The sequence below is a fragment of the Coregonus clupeaformis genome, chromosome 20, assembly GCF_020615455.1.
Source record: "Coregonus clupeaformis isolate EN_2021a chromosome 20, ASM2061545v1, whole genome shotgun sequence".
In the NCBI taxonomy this organism is placed as follows: Eukaryota; Metazoa; Chordata; class Actinopteri; order Salmoniformes; family Salmonidae; genus Coregonus; species Coregonus clupeaformis.
The window spans coordinates 20,082,038-20,100,167 of record NC_059211.1 but is presented as its reverse complement, the minus strand read 5'-3'; the positions used below and the strand labels follow the sequence as shown (position 1 = coordinate 20,100,167).

The following is an 18,130-nucleotide window of genomic DNA, read 5'->3' as shown; positions in this document are numbered from 1 at the left end:
TGTTATAGCCCACATGCCCAACTGAGCAAAAAATATTCACACATTTGTGAATCGTTGCATTAATCAAGTGTGCAACATTATGTGCAATATGGTTTAGATGAGTAGCTCCTGTATAGTTTGAATTGCTATCCTTATTTTGTTTGTCTATATATACTATGGTATTTATGGTATGTTAATAGGTTCACACACACAATGCAGGAATGTGGCTTGGGCCATACCACATCCAATGCTAAAGTAAGTATAGTGTAAACAGAAAAAGTGCAAATCTGATGTTGAAGAGATAGATCTTACTACACATACTTTACTAATGTAAATCCACCCTTAATCTCACACCTAAAGGCAATTAGCAGGCGGATGATGGGGGTTAATGTCTCCTCTGAGAACAGGTAATAATCTCTCCCAGGTGGAGCGCTGTGGTTGCCTACTCAGCACAACACACACACACACACACACACACACACCATAGAGAGAGTTAAAGAGAGAGACACACAGCATCTCTCCACAAGTGTATGCTGTTTGTTCTCTTGGGTATGGTGTGATTTGTATCGTGTGAATGTATTCAGTGATTATGGTGTGTTTTGTTTGTGTATTGTCTCTTGTGTGCATGGAGTGTGTGTACAGTATTTCTCTTTTCGAGCATGGTGTTGGTGTATCATGTTTCTCGGTAATGTACAGGCTGTGTAGGGTAAGTGTACCTATTAAGCCCACCAAAATCTAAGTTTAGACATTTCTATCATATACTGCCCTAATGTTTGTAAGAAAAGTGGAGATATAATGAAAGATTAATATCTCATGTAAAGTTTTATGACTTTACTTCCAACATTTTTTAATAAGACAAACAAATATTTGATAAAATATGTGAAAAGTCCGGACTGGGCTTAATGGGACCTGAATGTACCCTTTAAGCCCATGGGTGTAACAAATAAGCCCACCTCTTAACTAATTAATTTGAATTAATTTACAAATGTTCAAAACTTCCAAACTGACATTTCTTATGCAAAATGTGATTATTATTAATCTCCCCTAAAGTTATTAAAATAAACTAATCATTACTATTCATCATGAAAGTAGCACTCATAACAGGGGGGTGTCCAATCATATCCACAGAACATGCTGACCAGAAGCACCATCGCCAGCATGTTGATTTCGCGATACATGGCCCCATCCATCCTCCCCTCAATACGGTGCAGTCGTCCTGTCCCCTTTGCAGAAAAGCATCCCCAAAGAATGATGTTTCCACCTCCATGCTTCACGGTTGGAATGGTGTTCTTGGGGTTGTACTCATCCTTCTTCTTCCTCCAAACACGGCGAGTGGAGTTTAGACCAAAAAGCTCTATTTTTGTCTCATCAGACCACATGACCTTCTCCCATTCCTCTTCTGGATCATCCAGATGGTAATTGGCAAACTTCAGACGGGCCTGGACATGCGCTGGCTTGAGCAGGGGGACCTTGCGTGCGCTGCAGGATTTTAATCCATGACGACGTAGTGTGTTACTAATGGTTTTCATTGAGACTGTGGTCCCAGCTCTCTTCAGGTCATTGACCAGGTCCTGCCGTGTAGTTCTGGGCTGATCCCTCACCTTCCTCATGATCATTGATGCCCCACGGGGTGAGATCTTGCATGGAGCCCCAGACCGAGGGTGATTGACCGTCATCTTGAACTTCTTCCATTTTCTAATAATTGCGCCAACAGTTGTTGCCTTCTCACCAAGCTGCTTGCCTATTGTCCTGTAGCCCATCCCAGCCTTGTGCAGGTCTACAATTTTATCCCTGAAGTCCTTACACAGCTCTCTGGTCTTGGCCATTGTGGAGAGGTTGGAGTCTGTTTGATTGAGTGTGTGGACAGGTGTCTTTTATACAGGTAACGAGTTCAAACAGGTGCAGTTAATACAGGTAATGAGTGGAGAACAGGACGGCTTCTTAAAGAAAAACTAACAGGTCTTTGAGAGCCGGAATTCTTACTGGTTGGTAGGTGATCAAATACTTACAGTGGGGAAAAAAAGTATTTAGTCAGCCACCAATTGTGCAAGTTCTCCCACTTAAAAAGATGAGAGAGGCCTGTAATTTTCATCATAGGTACACGTCAACTATGACAGATAAATTGAGAAAAAAAAATCCAGAAAATCACATTGTAGGATTTTTTATGAATTTATTTGCAAATTATGGTGGAAAATAAGTATTTGGTCACCTACAAACAAGCAAGATTTCTGGCTCTCACAGACCTGTAACTTCTTCTTTAAGAGGCTCCTCTGTCCTCCACTCGTTACCTGTATTAATGGCACCTGTTTGAACTTGTTATCAGTATAAAAGACACCTGTCCACAACCTCAAACAGTCACACTCCAAACTCCACTATGGCCAAGACCAAAGAGCTGTCAAAGGACACCAGAAACACAATTGTAGACCTGCACCAGGCTGGGAAGACTGAATCTGCAATAGGTAAGCAGCTTGGTTTGAAGAAATCAACGGTGGGAGCAATTATTAGGAAATGGAAGACATACAAGACCACTGATAATCTCCCTCGATCTGGGGCTCCACGCAAGATCTCACCCCGTGGGGTCAAAATGATCACAAGAACGGTGAGCAAAAATCCCAGAACCACACGGGGGGACCTAGTGAATGACCTGCAGAGAGCTGGGACCAAAGTAACAAAGCCTACCATCAGTAATACACTACGCCGCCAGTGACTCAAATCCTGCAGTGCCAGACGTTTCCCCCTGCTTAAGCCAGTACATGTCCAGGCCCGTCTGAAGTTTGCTAGAGTGCATTTGGATGATCCAGAAGAGGATTGGGAGAATGTCAGATGAAACCAAAATAGAACTTTTTGGTAAAAACTCAACTCGTCGTGTTTGGAGGACAAAGAATGCTGAGTTGCATCCAAAGAACACCATACCTACTGTGAAGCATGGGGGTGGAAACATCATGCTTTGGGGCTGTTTTTTCTGCAAAGGGACCAGGACGACTGATCCGTGTAAAGGAAAGAATGAATCGTGAGATTTTGAGTGAAAACCTCCTTCCATCAGCAAGGGCATTAAAGATGAAACGTGGCTGGGTCTTTCAGCATGACAATGATCCCAAACACACCGCCCGGGCAATGAAGGAGTGGCTTCGTAAGAAGCATTTCAAGGTCCTGGAGTGGCCTAGCCAGTCTCCAGATCTCAACCCCATAGAAAATCTTTGGAGGGGAGTTGAAAGTCTGTGTTGCCCAGCGACAGCCCCAAAACATCACTGCTCTAGAGGAGATCTGCATGGAGGAATGGGCCAAAATACCAGCAACAGTGCGTGAAAACCTTGTGAAGACTTACAGAAAACGTTTGACCTGTGTCATTGCCAACAAAGGGTATATAACAAAGTATTGAGAAACTTTTGTTATTGAACAAATACTTATTTTCCACCATAATTAGCAAATAAATTCATTGAAAATCCTACAATGTGATTTTCTGGATTTTTTTTCCTCATTTTGTCTTTCATAGTTGACGTGTACCTATGATGAAAATTACAGGCCTCTCTCATCTTTTTAAGTGGGAGAACTTGCACAATTGGTGGCTGACTAAATACTTTTTTTCCCCACTGTATGTCATGCAATAAAATGCAAATTAATTACTTAAAAATCATACAATGTGATTTTCTGGATTTTTGTTTTAGATTCCGTCTCTCACAGTTGAAGTGTACCTATGATAAAAATTACAGACCTCTACATGCTTTGTAAGTAGGAAAACCTGCAAAATCGGCAGTGTATCAAATACTTGTTCTCCCCACTGTAGGTTGAAATATGGCAATTAAGCTAGCTAGCTTGCTGTTGCTAGCAGGTAGCGTTCTCCTGGCATCCGCCAAACCCAGATTAGTCCGATTCCTCTGTTCCAGAGTCCAATGTCGGCGAGCTTTATACCACTACAGCAGACGCTTGGCATTGCGCATGGTAATCTTGGGCTTGTGTGTGGCTGCTCGGCCATGGAAACCCATTTCATGAAGCTCCCGACGAACAGTTCTTGTGCTGACGTTGCTTCCAGAGGCAGTTTGGAACTCGGTAGTGAGTGTTGCAACCGAGGACAGACGATTTTTACGCACTACGCACTTCAGCACTCGGCGGTCCCGTTCTGTGAGCTTATGTGGCCTACCACTTCGCGGCTGAGCCGTTGTTGCTCCTAGACGTTGCCACTTCACAATAACAGCACTTACAATTGACCGGGAACAGCTCTATTAGGGCAGAAATTTGACGAACTTACTTTTTGGAAAGGTGGCATCCTCTGACGGTGCCACGTTGAAAGTCACTGAGTTATTCAGTAAGGCCATTCTACTGCCAATGTTTGTCTATGGAGATTGCATGGCGGTGTGCTCGATTTTATACACCTGTCAGCAACGGGTGTGGCTGAAATAGCAGAATCCACTCATTTGAAGGGGTGTCCACATACTTTTGTGTATATAGTGTATGTGCTCGGCTATGCACCAGCCATGCTGTGTGTTGATAGCACCTGGCTCGCTCTGGTCTGTGTGGTATGGGGTGATGATAAGGCCTGATTGTGTGGCAGTCACACTAGCCTCGGAGCAGACAGGCTCGCAGTGGAGTAGACGACTGAGGGGGGTGACTGCGCTGACAGCTGGCCTCTATAAATAAACGTTGCAGGCAGGGGGTGGGGAGGGAGGGACGTGGAGGTCTGAGGCACACGGTGGATATCCTGCTGTCTGCGACATACATGACTCACTAAACACATGCTGCGCGGGCCTATCAGGGGCGAGGATATAGGTCACGTGACGCAGCGTGCTGTCTGTCGCTCTGGCAGCATGATCACATAGGACCTCTCTTGGTCTTCCTCTTTCGTTCTCGCTCTGTCTCGCTCTTTCTTTTTCTTTCCAGCTCATCACTGTCCCTGCAAATCTGGGGCGTCGGACAGGGAGAAAGATAGAAAGAGAACTAGTCCTGCTGCACTAAGCAGAGATGGACGCCCAAGGCCTGTTCCTGGGCCGGCTGCTAACTAGTGACAAGTGATTGAGATGTATCAGAAAATAGACCCCTTTCACTTGTTTATCTCGGGTTACAATGGAGCTGGAGGTGTGCTCGGCATGGGCCGGCTGGTTGCCTAGAGAGGCACAGCTCCTCTGTCATGGGGTAAGATAAGGAGCGGGAGTTTGGTTTCTCATCCGGCACGCCGGCCGACGGATCGTCTTTGAGCCCAGCGGCTAGGGTTCCTCTGGCCCTGTGGAAGGTCTGGTTTATCAGGACACAGGGAGGAAGGGGGGAGAGAGGGGTTACTGTTAAGCTATCTCGGAATGGGCCTCTTCTCTGAAGTAGCGGTTACCAGTTCACAGACAGACAGACACACACAAACACACAGCAGTACAGGAAGCCTCTCGCCGACTTCCTGTATTTTCTGCTTGCATAACAAGCCATAAACAGACATGGGGAGATTTGCACGAGAAGACACGTTTCTGCCAATGAACGTGTTTGTAGTAGTGCACCCACCATGTGATTCACGGCAGCGAAACAGCCCTATTACTTTATCAATGTGCGCACATACTGTATACCACCAATACATAACATTCCATTGAGTTTTGAAACAATCTGAAAGGTGAGATTCCCCACTCACACATTTGAACAATAGCCAAGTGTCCTGTGATTGTGTGTTGCAGCCGTTTGCACAATGGTGTTGTCTCCAGCCCAAAGATACTGCCAAGATGCCAGAGAGCGCGTGGAAGCTGGTCTTCTACACCATGTCCTGGTCCTACAGCACCTACCTGCTCTTCTTCACCAACTACACCTTCTTCCACGACCCGCCCTCCGTATTCTATGGTAAGACGTAGGACATGAAACAAGGTAAAATAGTCAGTAGTTGAAGAAGAAAGGGTGGTTTAAACTTAACTACAGTTAAGCAATGATAACATAAGCACTAAGGCATCTGTAAGAAAGCATTAAAACCTTTAAAGCCTTGAAGAGGTCTGCATTCTTCAAAGTTACCTTTAACCTTCTCTTTTTCTACAAATAACTTCTGTTATTCAGCTATAATAACCTAACAACAAAAGTATCTGTAGCTAAAGCATTTAAACCTTCAAAGCCTGGCCCCGAAGATTCCTTGGGAAGTTACTTTTACAAGTATTTAAGAAGAGAAGGTCTGCACTCTTCGAAGTTTCCCTTTTTCTACTAATAACTCCAGTTAACCTCTTAAGGATCGAACCTTTTTGTCAATTTCCGCCTAAAATGACATACCCAAATCTAACTGCCTGTAGCTCAGGACCTGAAGCAAGGATATGCATATTCTTGATACCATTTGAAAGGAAACACTTTGAAGTTTGTGGAAATGTGAAATTAATGTAGGAGAATATAACACATTAGATCTGGTAAAATATAATACAAACCAAAAAACATGTTGTTGTTTTTTGTTTTTTTCATCATCTTTGAAATGCAAGAGAAAGGCCACAATATAATATTGCAGTTTAGGCGCAATTTAGATGTTGGCCACTACATAGCAGCAGTGTGTGTGCAAAGTTTCAGATTGATCCAGTGAATACTGGACTATTTTGTATCAAGTCTGACCAAATGTGCCGAATTGGTCAATTTATACATTTTCAAGTACATAACTATAGAGAACATACAAAAGTGATATGGTAATACAACATTTATGTTTTCACATTCCCAGGAATGTCATACATGATGGATCAATAGCTTATACACTAACTTTCACACATCTAGATGGCCGGGCAGGGTGGGTGTGGAGAGGGGTTCAAACTTTAGAATCCAGTTCCTACATTTGAATATAAAAATTGATTTTATCAAACAAAACTATGCTACTTTTTATCTCTGGGACCCTTAGGATGACAAATCAGAGCAAGATTACTGAATGTAAGTACATGATTTACCTTCAGAGGTGAATGTATCAAACCAGTTGCCGTGCTACATTTTTTGTTGTTGTGCACTCTCCTCAAACAATAGCATGGTATTTTTCACTGTAATAGCTACTGTAAATTGGACAGTGCAGTTAGATCAACAAGAATGTAAGCTTTCTGCCCATATAAGACATGTCTATGTCCTGGAAAGTTTGGTGTTACTTACAACAGTCATGCTAATCACATTAGCGCACGTTAGCTCAACCGTCCCATATACGGGACACCGATCCCGTAGAGGTTAATTAACGATAGATAACTTAATAACTAAAGTAACCAAAGCATTGCAACCTTCAAAGCCTTGACCTATTGAACCCTCCGGATGCTTCTTTTACAAGTATTCAAATAGAAGCCACATTTGTGTTTTATATTTGCATTTTGTGTCTGAACTGACCACAGGGCATCTCTACTCTGTAACCATTGCCCTACACAACCCACTATCAGCATTTCAGTCCTACAATATCAATTGTCATTATTTTATCTTTAATTTATGGCATCCCTTCCTTCCGATTCCATCAGACTTTCAGGTGTCAGTCGGTGCTTGGGTTCGTTTCAATCTCCCATTTCCTCGATTGAGGCGATCAGTTGTTCTTTAAAAGGCCCTGCACTTTTCTAATAGCTGTCACTCACATTGATAGTAGTCATTCAACCTGCTCAGGCAATGTGGCTCTGCTCTTAGTTCTCCTAGAGAAACAGGGAGGGAGAGAGAGAGAGATGCTTTAGCTCTTGTAGAAAGAGAGAAGGGAAGGGAGAGAGAGAGAGGCTCCTATTCCTGGAGCACTTTAATATCTCTTGCCGCCGCTTTTTCAATGTTTAATGATGGAACATCTGATCAATAAACATTACGGCCTGTAACCTCATCTCATGGAGTCAAAAGTTGCCCCAAACGTTCCGAGACAATGTTTCCGTTTACGATACCCTTAATGCCTTAAGGGAACGATGATGATGACCCCTGGTCCTCACATGCCTGGAAAACCTGATGCCATTGCTGCTCCCACATCAGGTATTCCTCTGGAAGTCACCTAGTATAACCAAACAGAACAGCTGCCCCCTGCAGAACCAAAAACAAACACTGTAAGCTTCTAGCCAGTTAGACTGTATGTAGGTCAATAATGTTTTATCTTGTTTGATTACCTTACATGGAGGATTTGGCTCACTGTCTTTATATTGTCGTTAACCAAATGGGATGTAGCTAGAGAGGGTGTGTGTGTGGACAGGCCTCTCCTCTAACCCTCAGCCTCTCTCTCTCTCCCTCTCATCTCTCTCTCTCTCTCTCTCTCTCTCTCTCTCTCTCTCTCTCTCTCTCTCTCTCTTTTTTTTTTTTTTCTCTCTCTCTCTCTCTCTCTCTCTCTCTCTCTCTCTCTCTCTCTCTCTCTCTCTCTCTCTCTCTCTCTCTCTCTCTCTCTCTCTCTCTCTCTCTCTCTCTATATATATATATATATATCTATCTATATATATATATAATATATATGTCTTCTCCCCCTCCCAGACTGGAAGAGTGGCATGACGGTGCCCACGGACATCGCCATCGCCTACCTGATCCAGGGCAGCTTCTACGGACACTCCATCTACGCCACGGTCTACATGGATGACTGGAGGAAGGATTCTACCGTCATGGTGGTGCACCACCTTGTCACCCTGGCCCTCATCACCTTCTCCTACGCTTTCAGGTAGCTAACCACTCCCTGCCTGGTGGCCCCAAGTTTGGGAAACGCTGCCCAAATGTGATGCAGTGTAATCTTACTACCTTTCAAAGAAAATTGATGGAATACTGGCAACATTTCCGTGTAGTAATAGTTGTAAATTATAGATGTAGGTCAAGGTTTTATTTTTACGCTATGTCAATTTGTGGAATCAGAACGTCGATTTGTCATAGTGTAAAAAGGCTACAGGTTATTTGATGCTGGAAAAAAATTATCGGTGTTATTTGATGACTGTTAGACTATTCCCCTACTTCAAACAGTATTTGTTTTAAAGTCACTCCTTGTTATTGACTAAAACTAACCCTTTGGCTGTCACATTGTATCATCTAGCTAACAGCACAGCTGTGTCCTTGGCTAATTTTGTTTGTGTACTGACGCTGTGCTCCCCACTGCTCTCTCCTTTCAGATTCCACAACATCGGGTTGCTGGTGCTGTTCCTCCACGACATCAATGACATCCAGCTGGAGTTCACCAAGCTCAATGTCTACTTCAAGACCCGGGGAGGGGACTACTACCTCATCCACGACATCTTGTCCAACATGGGCTCTGTCAGCTTCAGCATCACCTGGTGAGGAGAGAGAAGACACACACAGACAAGCACACACACGCATGACAAAATACTACAGTTTACTATAGAATACTACAGTGCTTACTATAGAATTCGCTGATCCTCAACACTGGGGCCCCACAAGGGTGTGTGCTCAGCCCCCTCCTGTACTCCCTGTTCACCCATGACTGCGTGGCCAAGCACGCCTCCAACTCAATCATCAAGTTTTCCGATGACACAACAGTAGTAGGTTTGATTACCAACAGCGGTGAGACAGCCTACAGGGAGGAGGTGAGGGCTCTCGGAGTGTGGTGTCAGGAAAATAACCTCTCACTCAACGTCAACAAAACAAAGGAGATGATCATGGACTTCAGGGAGTACCCCCCTATCCACATCGACGGGACAGCAGTGGAGAAGGTGGAAAAGTTTTAAGTTCCTCTGCGTACATATCACTGACAAACTGAAATGGTCCACCCACACAGACAGTGTGGTGAAGAAGACTCAACAGCGTCTCTTCAACCACAGGATGCAGAAAAAATGTGGCCTGTTTCTTAAAACCCTCACAAACTTTTACAGATGCACAATTGAGAGCATCCTGTCAGGCTGTATCACACAACCGCCCACAACCGCAGGGCTCTCCAGAGGGTGGTGCGGTCTGCACAACACATTACCGGGGTCAAACTACCCGCCCTCCAGGACACCTACAGCACCCGATCAAAAAGATAATCAAGAACAACAAACACCCGAGCCACTGCCTGTTCACCCCGCTATCATCCAGAAGGCGAGGTCAGTACAGGTGCATCAAAACTGGGACAGAGAGACTGAAAAACAGCTTCTATCTCAAGGCCATCAGACTGTTAAACAGCCATCACTAGCACAGAGAGCTGCTGCCTACATACAGACTTCAAAATCACTGGCCACTTTAATAAATGGAACACTAGTCACTTTAATAATGTTTACATATTTTGCATTACCCATCTCATATGTATATACTGTATTCTATACTATCTATTGCATCTTAGCCTATGCCGCTCTGACAATGACATTGCTCATCCATATATTTATATATTCTTATTCCATTCCTTTACTTAGATTTGTGTGTATTAGGTATTTGTTGTGGAACTGTTAGATATTACTTGCTAGATATTGCTGCACTGTCAGAACTAGAAGCACAAGCATTTTGCTACACTCGCAATAACATCTGCTAACCATATGTATGTGACCAATACATTTGATTTGATTTGAATTCTATAGTAAACTGTAGAATACTATACTACACATTGTAGTAGCCCTGGATAATGTGTAGTACTTGTAGTATACTGTAGTAAATACTACAGTATTATCCACAAAAAAACACTGTAATAAATACTACAGTAATGTCCTCCAAAACACTACAGTCCGCAAAAACACATCCTTTTTTAACTATAGTAAATACTACAGTATTTAATTTGCATATAACCTGCCCATTCCCCTCCCCCATATTGCAATTTGTGCCATCCATTATTGAGAAACCTACATGCCAAGTATAGACCATATTGCATTCCCTACAGGTTATTGAAAAGAGCAGAAGCGCTGAACTATCTGTTCAGAACCCCCAGTCCTACAGGTTATGGAAAATGTGCTCTTTTAGTATTTCTCTAGTAGGTTTCCTGAAGGAGAAAGCCTCCACTTCTATGTCAAAGATAATACAACAAAAACAGAATAGTAAATACTACAGTAATGTCTGCAAAGATACTACAGTAAATATTACAGTATAGTACAGTCCTCAAAAACACTACAGTATATACTACAGTATATTACAGTCTGCAAAAACACTCCAGTAAATACTACAGTAAATATTGCAGTATAGTACAGTCTGCAAAAACACTACAGTAAATAGTACAGTAATGTCTGCAAAAACACTACAGTAAATACTATAGTATACTACAATCTGCAAAAACACTACATTAATTACTATAGTATATACAGTGAGGGAAAAAAGTATTTGATCCCCTGCTGATTTTGTACGTTTGCCCACTGACAAAGAAATTATCAGTCTATAATTTTAATGGTAGGTTTATTTGAACAGTGAGAGACAGAATAACAACAACAAAATCCAGAAAAACGCATGTAAAAAATGTTATAAATTGATTTGCATTTTAATGAGGGAAATAAGTATTTGACCCCCTCTCAATCAGAAAGATTTCTGGCTCCCAGGTGTCTTTTATACAGGTAACGAGCTGAGATTAGGAACACACTCTTGTTACCTGTATAAAAGACACCTGTCCACAGAAGCAATCAATCAATCAGATTCCAAACTCTCCACCATGGCCAAAACCAAAGAGCTCTCCAAGGATGTCAGGGACAAGATTGTAGACCTACACAGGGCTGGAATGGGCTACAAGACCATCGCCAAGCAGCTTGGTGAGAAGGTGACAACAGTTGGTGCGATTAAGAAACACAAAATAACTGTCAATCTCCCTCGGCCTGGGGCTCCATGCAAGATCTCACCTCGTGGAGTTGCAATAATCATGAGAACGGTGAGGAATCAGCCCAGAACTACACGGGAGGATCTTGTCAATGATCTCAAGGCAGCTGGGACCATAGTCACCAAGAAAACAATTGGTAACACACTACGCCGTGAAGGACTGAAATCCTGCAGCGCCCGCAAGGTCCCCCTGCTCAAGAAAGCACATATACAGGCCCGTCTGAAGTTTGCCAATGAACATCTGAATGATTCAGAGGAGAACTGGGTGAAAGTGTTGTGGTCAGATGAGACCAAAATCGAGCTCTTTGGCATCAACTCAACTCGCCATGTTTGGAGGAGGAGGAATGCTGCCTATGACCCCAAGAACACCATCCCCACCGTCAAACATGGAGGTGGAAACATTATGCTTTGGGGGTGTTTTTCTGCTAAGGGGACTGGACAACTTCACCGCATCAAAGGGACGATGGACGGGGCCATGTACCGTCAAATCTTGGGTGAGAACCTCCTTCCCTCAGCCAGGCTTTGAAAATGGGTTGTGGATGGGTATTCCAGCATGACAATGACCCAAAACACACGGCCAAGGCAACAAAGGAGTGGCTCAAGAAGAAGCACATTAAGGTCCTGGAGTGGCCTAGCCAGTCTCCAGACCTTAATCCCATTGAAAATCTGTGGAGGGAGCTGAAGGTTCGAGTTGCCAAACGTCAGCCTCGAAACCTTAATGACTTGGAGAAGATCTGCAAAGAGGAGTGGGACAAAATCCCTCCTGAGATGTGTGCAAACCTGGTGGCCAACTACAAGAAACGTCTGACCTCTGTGATTGCCAACAAGGGTTTTGCCACCAAGTACTAAGTCATGTTTTGCAGAGGGGTCAAATACTTATTTCCCTCATTAAAATGCAAATCAATTGATAACATTTTTGACATGCATTTTTCTGGATTTTGTTGTTGCTATTCTGTCTCTCACTGTTCAAATAAACCTACCATTAAAATTATAGACTGATCATGTCTTTGTCAGTGGGCAAACGTACAAAATCAGCAGGGGATGAAATACTTTTTCCCCTCACTGTACTACAGATTTATTTTACTACAGTATTTTCACTATAAAGTTAACTTTAAATACTACAGTATACTACAGTAAAAACAGTCCGCAAAAACACTACAGTGAATATTATATAGTATTTTTTCATGTGGGAAGCGCACGCACGCACTCCCATACACACACACACACACACACACACACACACACACACACACACACACACACACACACACACACACACACACACACACACACACACACACACACACCTGTCCTGAGAGATCACAAGGATGTTTGAAGCCCTGGACAGTGCTAGTCTTTGTCCCTTAAAGCATCTGAGTAATACAGCTCCTCTGTGTCCCTCCTCTGTGCAGGTTTTGGTTCCGTCTCTACTGGTTCCCTCTGAAGGTCCTGTACGCCACCTGTGTGTCCAGCCTCCAGTCCGTCTCAAACATACCCTTCTATTTCTTCTTCAACTTCCTCCTCTTAACACTCCTCTGCATGAATATCTACTGGTTTTTGGTGAGTATTGGACATCCATCTGCAGCAGCAGGTCACAAATCTCACAGTGGCGTGCACACATACTGTACCGTAGCTCATTTGTCAGATGCTTGGTAAAACAAGACTAATCTAAGTCAGAGAGGGTATTCGCTCACAGATTTATGTTCCTAAGAAGTTAATAAACATTGCATGACAGTTCTATGACCGTTGCCTGGTCTTCTTTGTTCCTATTAGCCTCCTCTGTCAGGGGTTGATACAAGCATTAAAAAGAAACTGCACTGACTATGTGACATCAGACCTCTCTCCCCTCTTTAACCCCTGACCCCCCCTCTCTGCCTACAGTTTATAGTGGCGTTTGTAGCGAAGGTCGTGACGGGGCAGATGAAGGGTGTGAAAGACCTGAGGGAGTACGAGGGCGAGGAGGCAGCTCAGAGGGCCGCAGCCCTGCTCAAGGCCCAGCAGCAGCCGCAGGGTGAAGATGCAGGACATCTCAACAACTCTGCTGAAGGGTGAGGAAACACAGTCACACACACACTACTTTACCACGTTGCATTTAACCAGTGGATATGAATCACCAAATTATATGTATTATAGTATACATTACCGTGAATGTTTTACTGTACTGAAGTAATGTCACAACCATACACTATACAGAAATCTCTGGGAGACCATCATTTCAAAACATCCAGAGAGAAAGTTTTTGTCAGGCAAACCTTAAGAGGTTATGACCCCTTGGCCTCAGATGACTCTGTAAATTAAATTACTCATGCTGGGGTATCTCAGCTCACAATTCATTGAACACCATGTGTGTCCATAGCCGTCCCAAACCACAATGCCTAATCCCTACTGATTTACCAAAGCAAACCACACCAGCAAACCACACCAAGCCAAAAATCCTCTGCTGAGCCAGCCCTCACATCCACTGCTTAATCCCACTTTATACTACAGCCCGGTCCAAAAACAACCTTGACACTCTTCCCCTCGCCCCGGCCCCTTCATATCTGGATTCAGTGACATACAAGGGCTAGAGGCTAGGCTAGGTGAAGGAAGTAGGGTTGTTGTTATCTGGTTGTGAAGATTGCCATCCACCACACCCATGTTAAATCTTATATCACACCATGCTCCAAAGAGCTCTCCCCTTGAGTAAGTGCCTCTGCTATAGCGTGACACACCTGGATCTGTTCCCAGTCCCCTCTTGTAACCCCAGTAACCTGTGCTCTGTCAGACCATCCAGTATGACCTCAGAGCTGCAGCACGTGGCCTTGTCTTGTGTAACATACAGATAGACAGGATCAACGCGCTGCACTTATTGAGGTGTGATTATGCGGTACGGCCTGACCCAGCCCTTATCTGGCGCCTTTGAACACCAGTGATATCCTTTTGGTTTTACTGTGTGTATGCATAGCTGATCACCTTTCCACTAGCTGACATTTGGTCCATTTTCTTCCTCCCTCCTTTCTTCTCACAGGAAGCACGTGCAGAACGGGATCACTAAGGAGAAGCATCTATAACGGCCTCTCTAGCTCCACCTCCTGGCACTTAACTCTGAATGCAAGCAACGCTAGGCGACCTAGATTGTTTCAGATTTAGGTCTAAGTGACTCAAGGGGTCTCGCGAAAAGGATGAAAAAACTATTGATCATTTTTATTTCGTTTTTTTAATTTCATCGTGTTTTATTTGTTTAAAAAAAAGTATATCACTGCGAATGTTATTTCAGGTGACCTTTGTCTTATATTAACATTATGTTTGAAGAAAGAAAAGGTGTGAGTTTTGGGAATGTCCTCTCGTGTAGCCTACCAGGGCGTTTAGAAGTCGTGTCAGCTCTGACCAACACTCGCAAGACAAGGTTGAGCTACTGATGCTTAGGCGTCTAGTCTACACCTATACAAACTAGATAATGTGCACACATTAGAGGACTAAAGCATTCATACAGTAACCATGTCAAAGGTCCTTTCTAGTATAGAGACCTGGATCTGTCTTTTTAAAGAGCGTTCCTCTTAAAAGCGTAGTGGCTTTTTTAGTTCCTATCCCCTCTTACTCCAGGAGTGTATGCTAAAATACTAAAAGGGAAGTATTGTATCATGTTACTACCGCGAGTGTGAGAGTGCATGTTATGAGCTGGTTTTGTTTTACCAACATGTATTGATTTTCATATCATTGCACAGATAGATAGTGAACACAGACATTACCCCAGCCTGACCTGCATTATTTGAAGAGCCACGTAGGTGTAGTATTGATGTGTCTTGTAAATGTGAATGACTCGTGTTCAGATTTTTAAGGGAAACATAAACTCTTTCAACTTTTTTTCTTACTGTCGATAAATACGCATTGGAAATATTGCTTGCATTCCTGTATTGAAAATGTAATGTCACATTTTCTGTTTTTATAGCATCTGTTGTTGCACTGAAATGAAGGCATACAAGCTGATAGCTGGTTAATGACAGCCGATGTAGCTGAAATTGATTGATTGGGTTGAGGATCATCCTTATGATTTCGTTAAAGAAATGAATTTGACTAATCTTAATAACCAATATGTTGGCGGTTCACAGAAAGCAAAGGGCCCTTGTGTAAAAGAAGATCAAAATCAAATATGAAAAACATTTATGCACATATGGTATTCAGGAATGCATGACATTGGAATGGTTTTTAGAATATGCTATGAAGTCATTTTTTAATAACACAAATGAAGAAAGAACTACATAGACTTATTCTTGATCAATGTGCAGAACTCATCTTAAAAAAAAGTCATTTGAGCAGACACCACCACACCATCATACAGTCCAAATGGTTCGGTGTCCTCTTTACATTTGAATGTGCTCCTGGTTGTGTGTGCCTGTGTGCTACAACTGTCCAGGTTTTCTTTGCTGTGACTTATAGGGGGTGCTGTCCTTTTCGATCAAATTCAAGCTCTTTCGTTATGATGAACAGCATGCTTGTGCTGGAACAGGCCACAGATGTGGGCAGGTGGAAATGTCCATAGTTGTGGACGTGTCTTTCAGTCCCCAGCTACCACTAGTGCCAGTGCCCGGGATTACCTAGCTTTTGATTTTACATTCAAACATTGTCATTATTATTATGATTATGATAGATTTGTTAAATTTCTGCTGTTTCTGAGAACACTGTAATCCAGTCGTGTCCCTTTTCGTGTGTATGCGTCTGTTAATAGTTTGGGACAGATGAGGTGCCCTGATATCTACCATGGTACTGTCCACAAAGGTCCGTGTGCACTTTGCCTCCACCTCGGCCCAGCTCTCTCCCGGTCTCTCCTCTCCACCAAAGACAAACACCACCAACAACCTGATTGGCTCTGTGAGGTGAAACTACTCACAGCAAATTCACTCTAAAACAAAATAGGTCGTTTAAGTTTACTTTTGAGGCAGATTTCGCTGTTCTTTTTTACCAGCATTGAATACAAAAGTCCATCCGGTTCTTGATGAAAATGTGGAAACATTTTGTGGAAGAAGTATTATGTTATGCATTTCCTTTGATAGTTTAAGAATGTGCCAAAAATGTTGACCTTTATCACTGAGAAGTGTTCTGATGAGAGGCCTGGTTGGGACCTGAGTGGCTAGAGGAAGGAGAGGGAGGTTGTAGTGAATATGAAGGGCTTACACCCTACAGGTGTTTCTTACAAACTGCACTGTCATTTTTATAATTGTTTATTAGAGAAAAAGGGAAATCAGGGGAGAATTTGGTCATTTGTAAGACTTTCTGGGCGTTAAGAATAAAATGAAGTATGACGTTAAATAGTGAATAGGTTTTAGGTAAATAGCATAATGTCTTGGACCATTAACACACTGCAAGGTCTCTAACATCAGCCTCATTTTTCCCCACTCTTAAAGTTTTAATCTGACCGCTTTGTAAATGTGACCACTTGGAAATGATAGGTATTTACTCTTTTGTAATACTTTTTGTTTGTTTGTTATATCTCCATTCAACCAGTGTTATTGTAGCATGTCTTCCCTTAAAATAAAACATGTAAATAAATAAAAAAGAAACCGGGGTCCCTGAGTTATTTCTACAAATTAATTTATTCTTTGTCATTTTCATTGCAAGAATCAAGTTTATGTGGACCAGGTAAAACACAGTCGAGACAGAAAAGTAAAATGTAGGTGTTGGACAAAAAGAGTCTCCAAAATAGGAGGAGAGTTCAAGTCAGTGCACAGTTCAGCATAGTCTGCTTCAATAAATTAAAATATATGTACCACACAACTTTGTACCTTGTGTAGATAGGCGAATCTCGACAGTCCATTTGCTCTCACTGACTGCGGGAGCGACATGGCATGCAGTATCACATGTAAGAATACCAACTACAGCACTCAAGCACTGTCTCCTCTCCCCTCCTCGCTTAACTCAAGATCAAAGACTGTCAGGGATATAGACAAAGACACGGGACAACACATTGACATTACCAGGTCCAATTTGATCTACCAACACGTCTTGCCTTTTAAGACTTAAATTGATGATGATAAGGAGAGCAAGGGGGGATTTCAACATGCTATGTCTGCACATCGATGTGGAGCTCACCGTGTTGCAATAGACATGTTCAGATAGACTGAGCCAGAATCCTGTTGGTAGACTGTGACCTTATTGCAACACTGCATACATCTCTGATTAACATATTTGTGGGAGGGGAGGGTCTCATGTTTTCACATTTTCAAAGGGCATTTGTAATCAAAATGAAGTCACACAGTGACACCAGTAAACTAGTCTACAAAGGCGTGAAACCGAAAAATTATAGAATGTAAATTATTTTCTATAACCATACTTACCCTAGTGATGGCAATGGGTAGTATGGGGGACAATTCATCATTCTAAATGCATGTTCTTATTCATACATACAGTGCCTTCAGAAAGTATTCACACCCCTTGACTTTTTCCACATTTTGTTGTGTTATAGCCTGAATAAAGCATTTATTAAATTGAGATTTTGTGTCACTGGCCTACACACAATACCCCATAATGTCAAAATGGAATTATGTTTTTAGATATTTTTACA

The 18,130-nt window shown here is 42.7% G+C and overlaps 1 protein-coding gene and 1 non-coding gene across 2 annotated transcripts in view; both read left to right on the top strand.

The window, feature by feature from the left end:
* The window catches only part of LOC121533626 (ceramide synthase 1), a 35,292-nt gene extending 18,041 nt beyond the window's left edge, over positions 1 to 17,251 (top strand). The window contains exons 2-7 of the mRNA XM_041839739.2: positions 5,628 to 5,787; positions 8,365 to 8,545; positions 8,985 to 9,146; positions 13,005 to 13,152; positions 13,474 to 13,640; positions 14,600 to 17,251. Of these exons, the coding sequence (XP_041695673.1) occupies positions 5,628 to 5,787; positions 8,365 to 8,545; positions 8,985 to 9,146; positions 13,005 to 13,152; positions 13,474 to 13,640; positions 14,600 to 14,642 (861 nt within the window). The 3' untranslated portion in view covers positions 14,643 to 17,251. The remainder of the gene's footprint in view (positions 1 to 5,627; positions 5,788 to 8,364; positions 8,546 to 8,984; positions 9,147 to 13,004; positions 13,153 to 13,473; positions 13,641 to 14,599) is intronic.
* On the top strand, positions 10,740 to 10,792 carry LOC121534365. Its single transcript, XR_005994597.1, has one exon. It is a non-coding gene; the product is annotated as a U7 small nuclear RNA (small nuclear RNA).
* Positions 17,252 to 18,130: the final 879 nt, after the last annotated feature.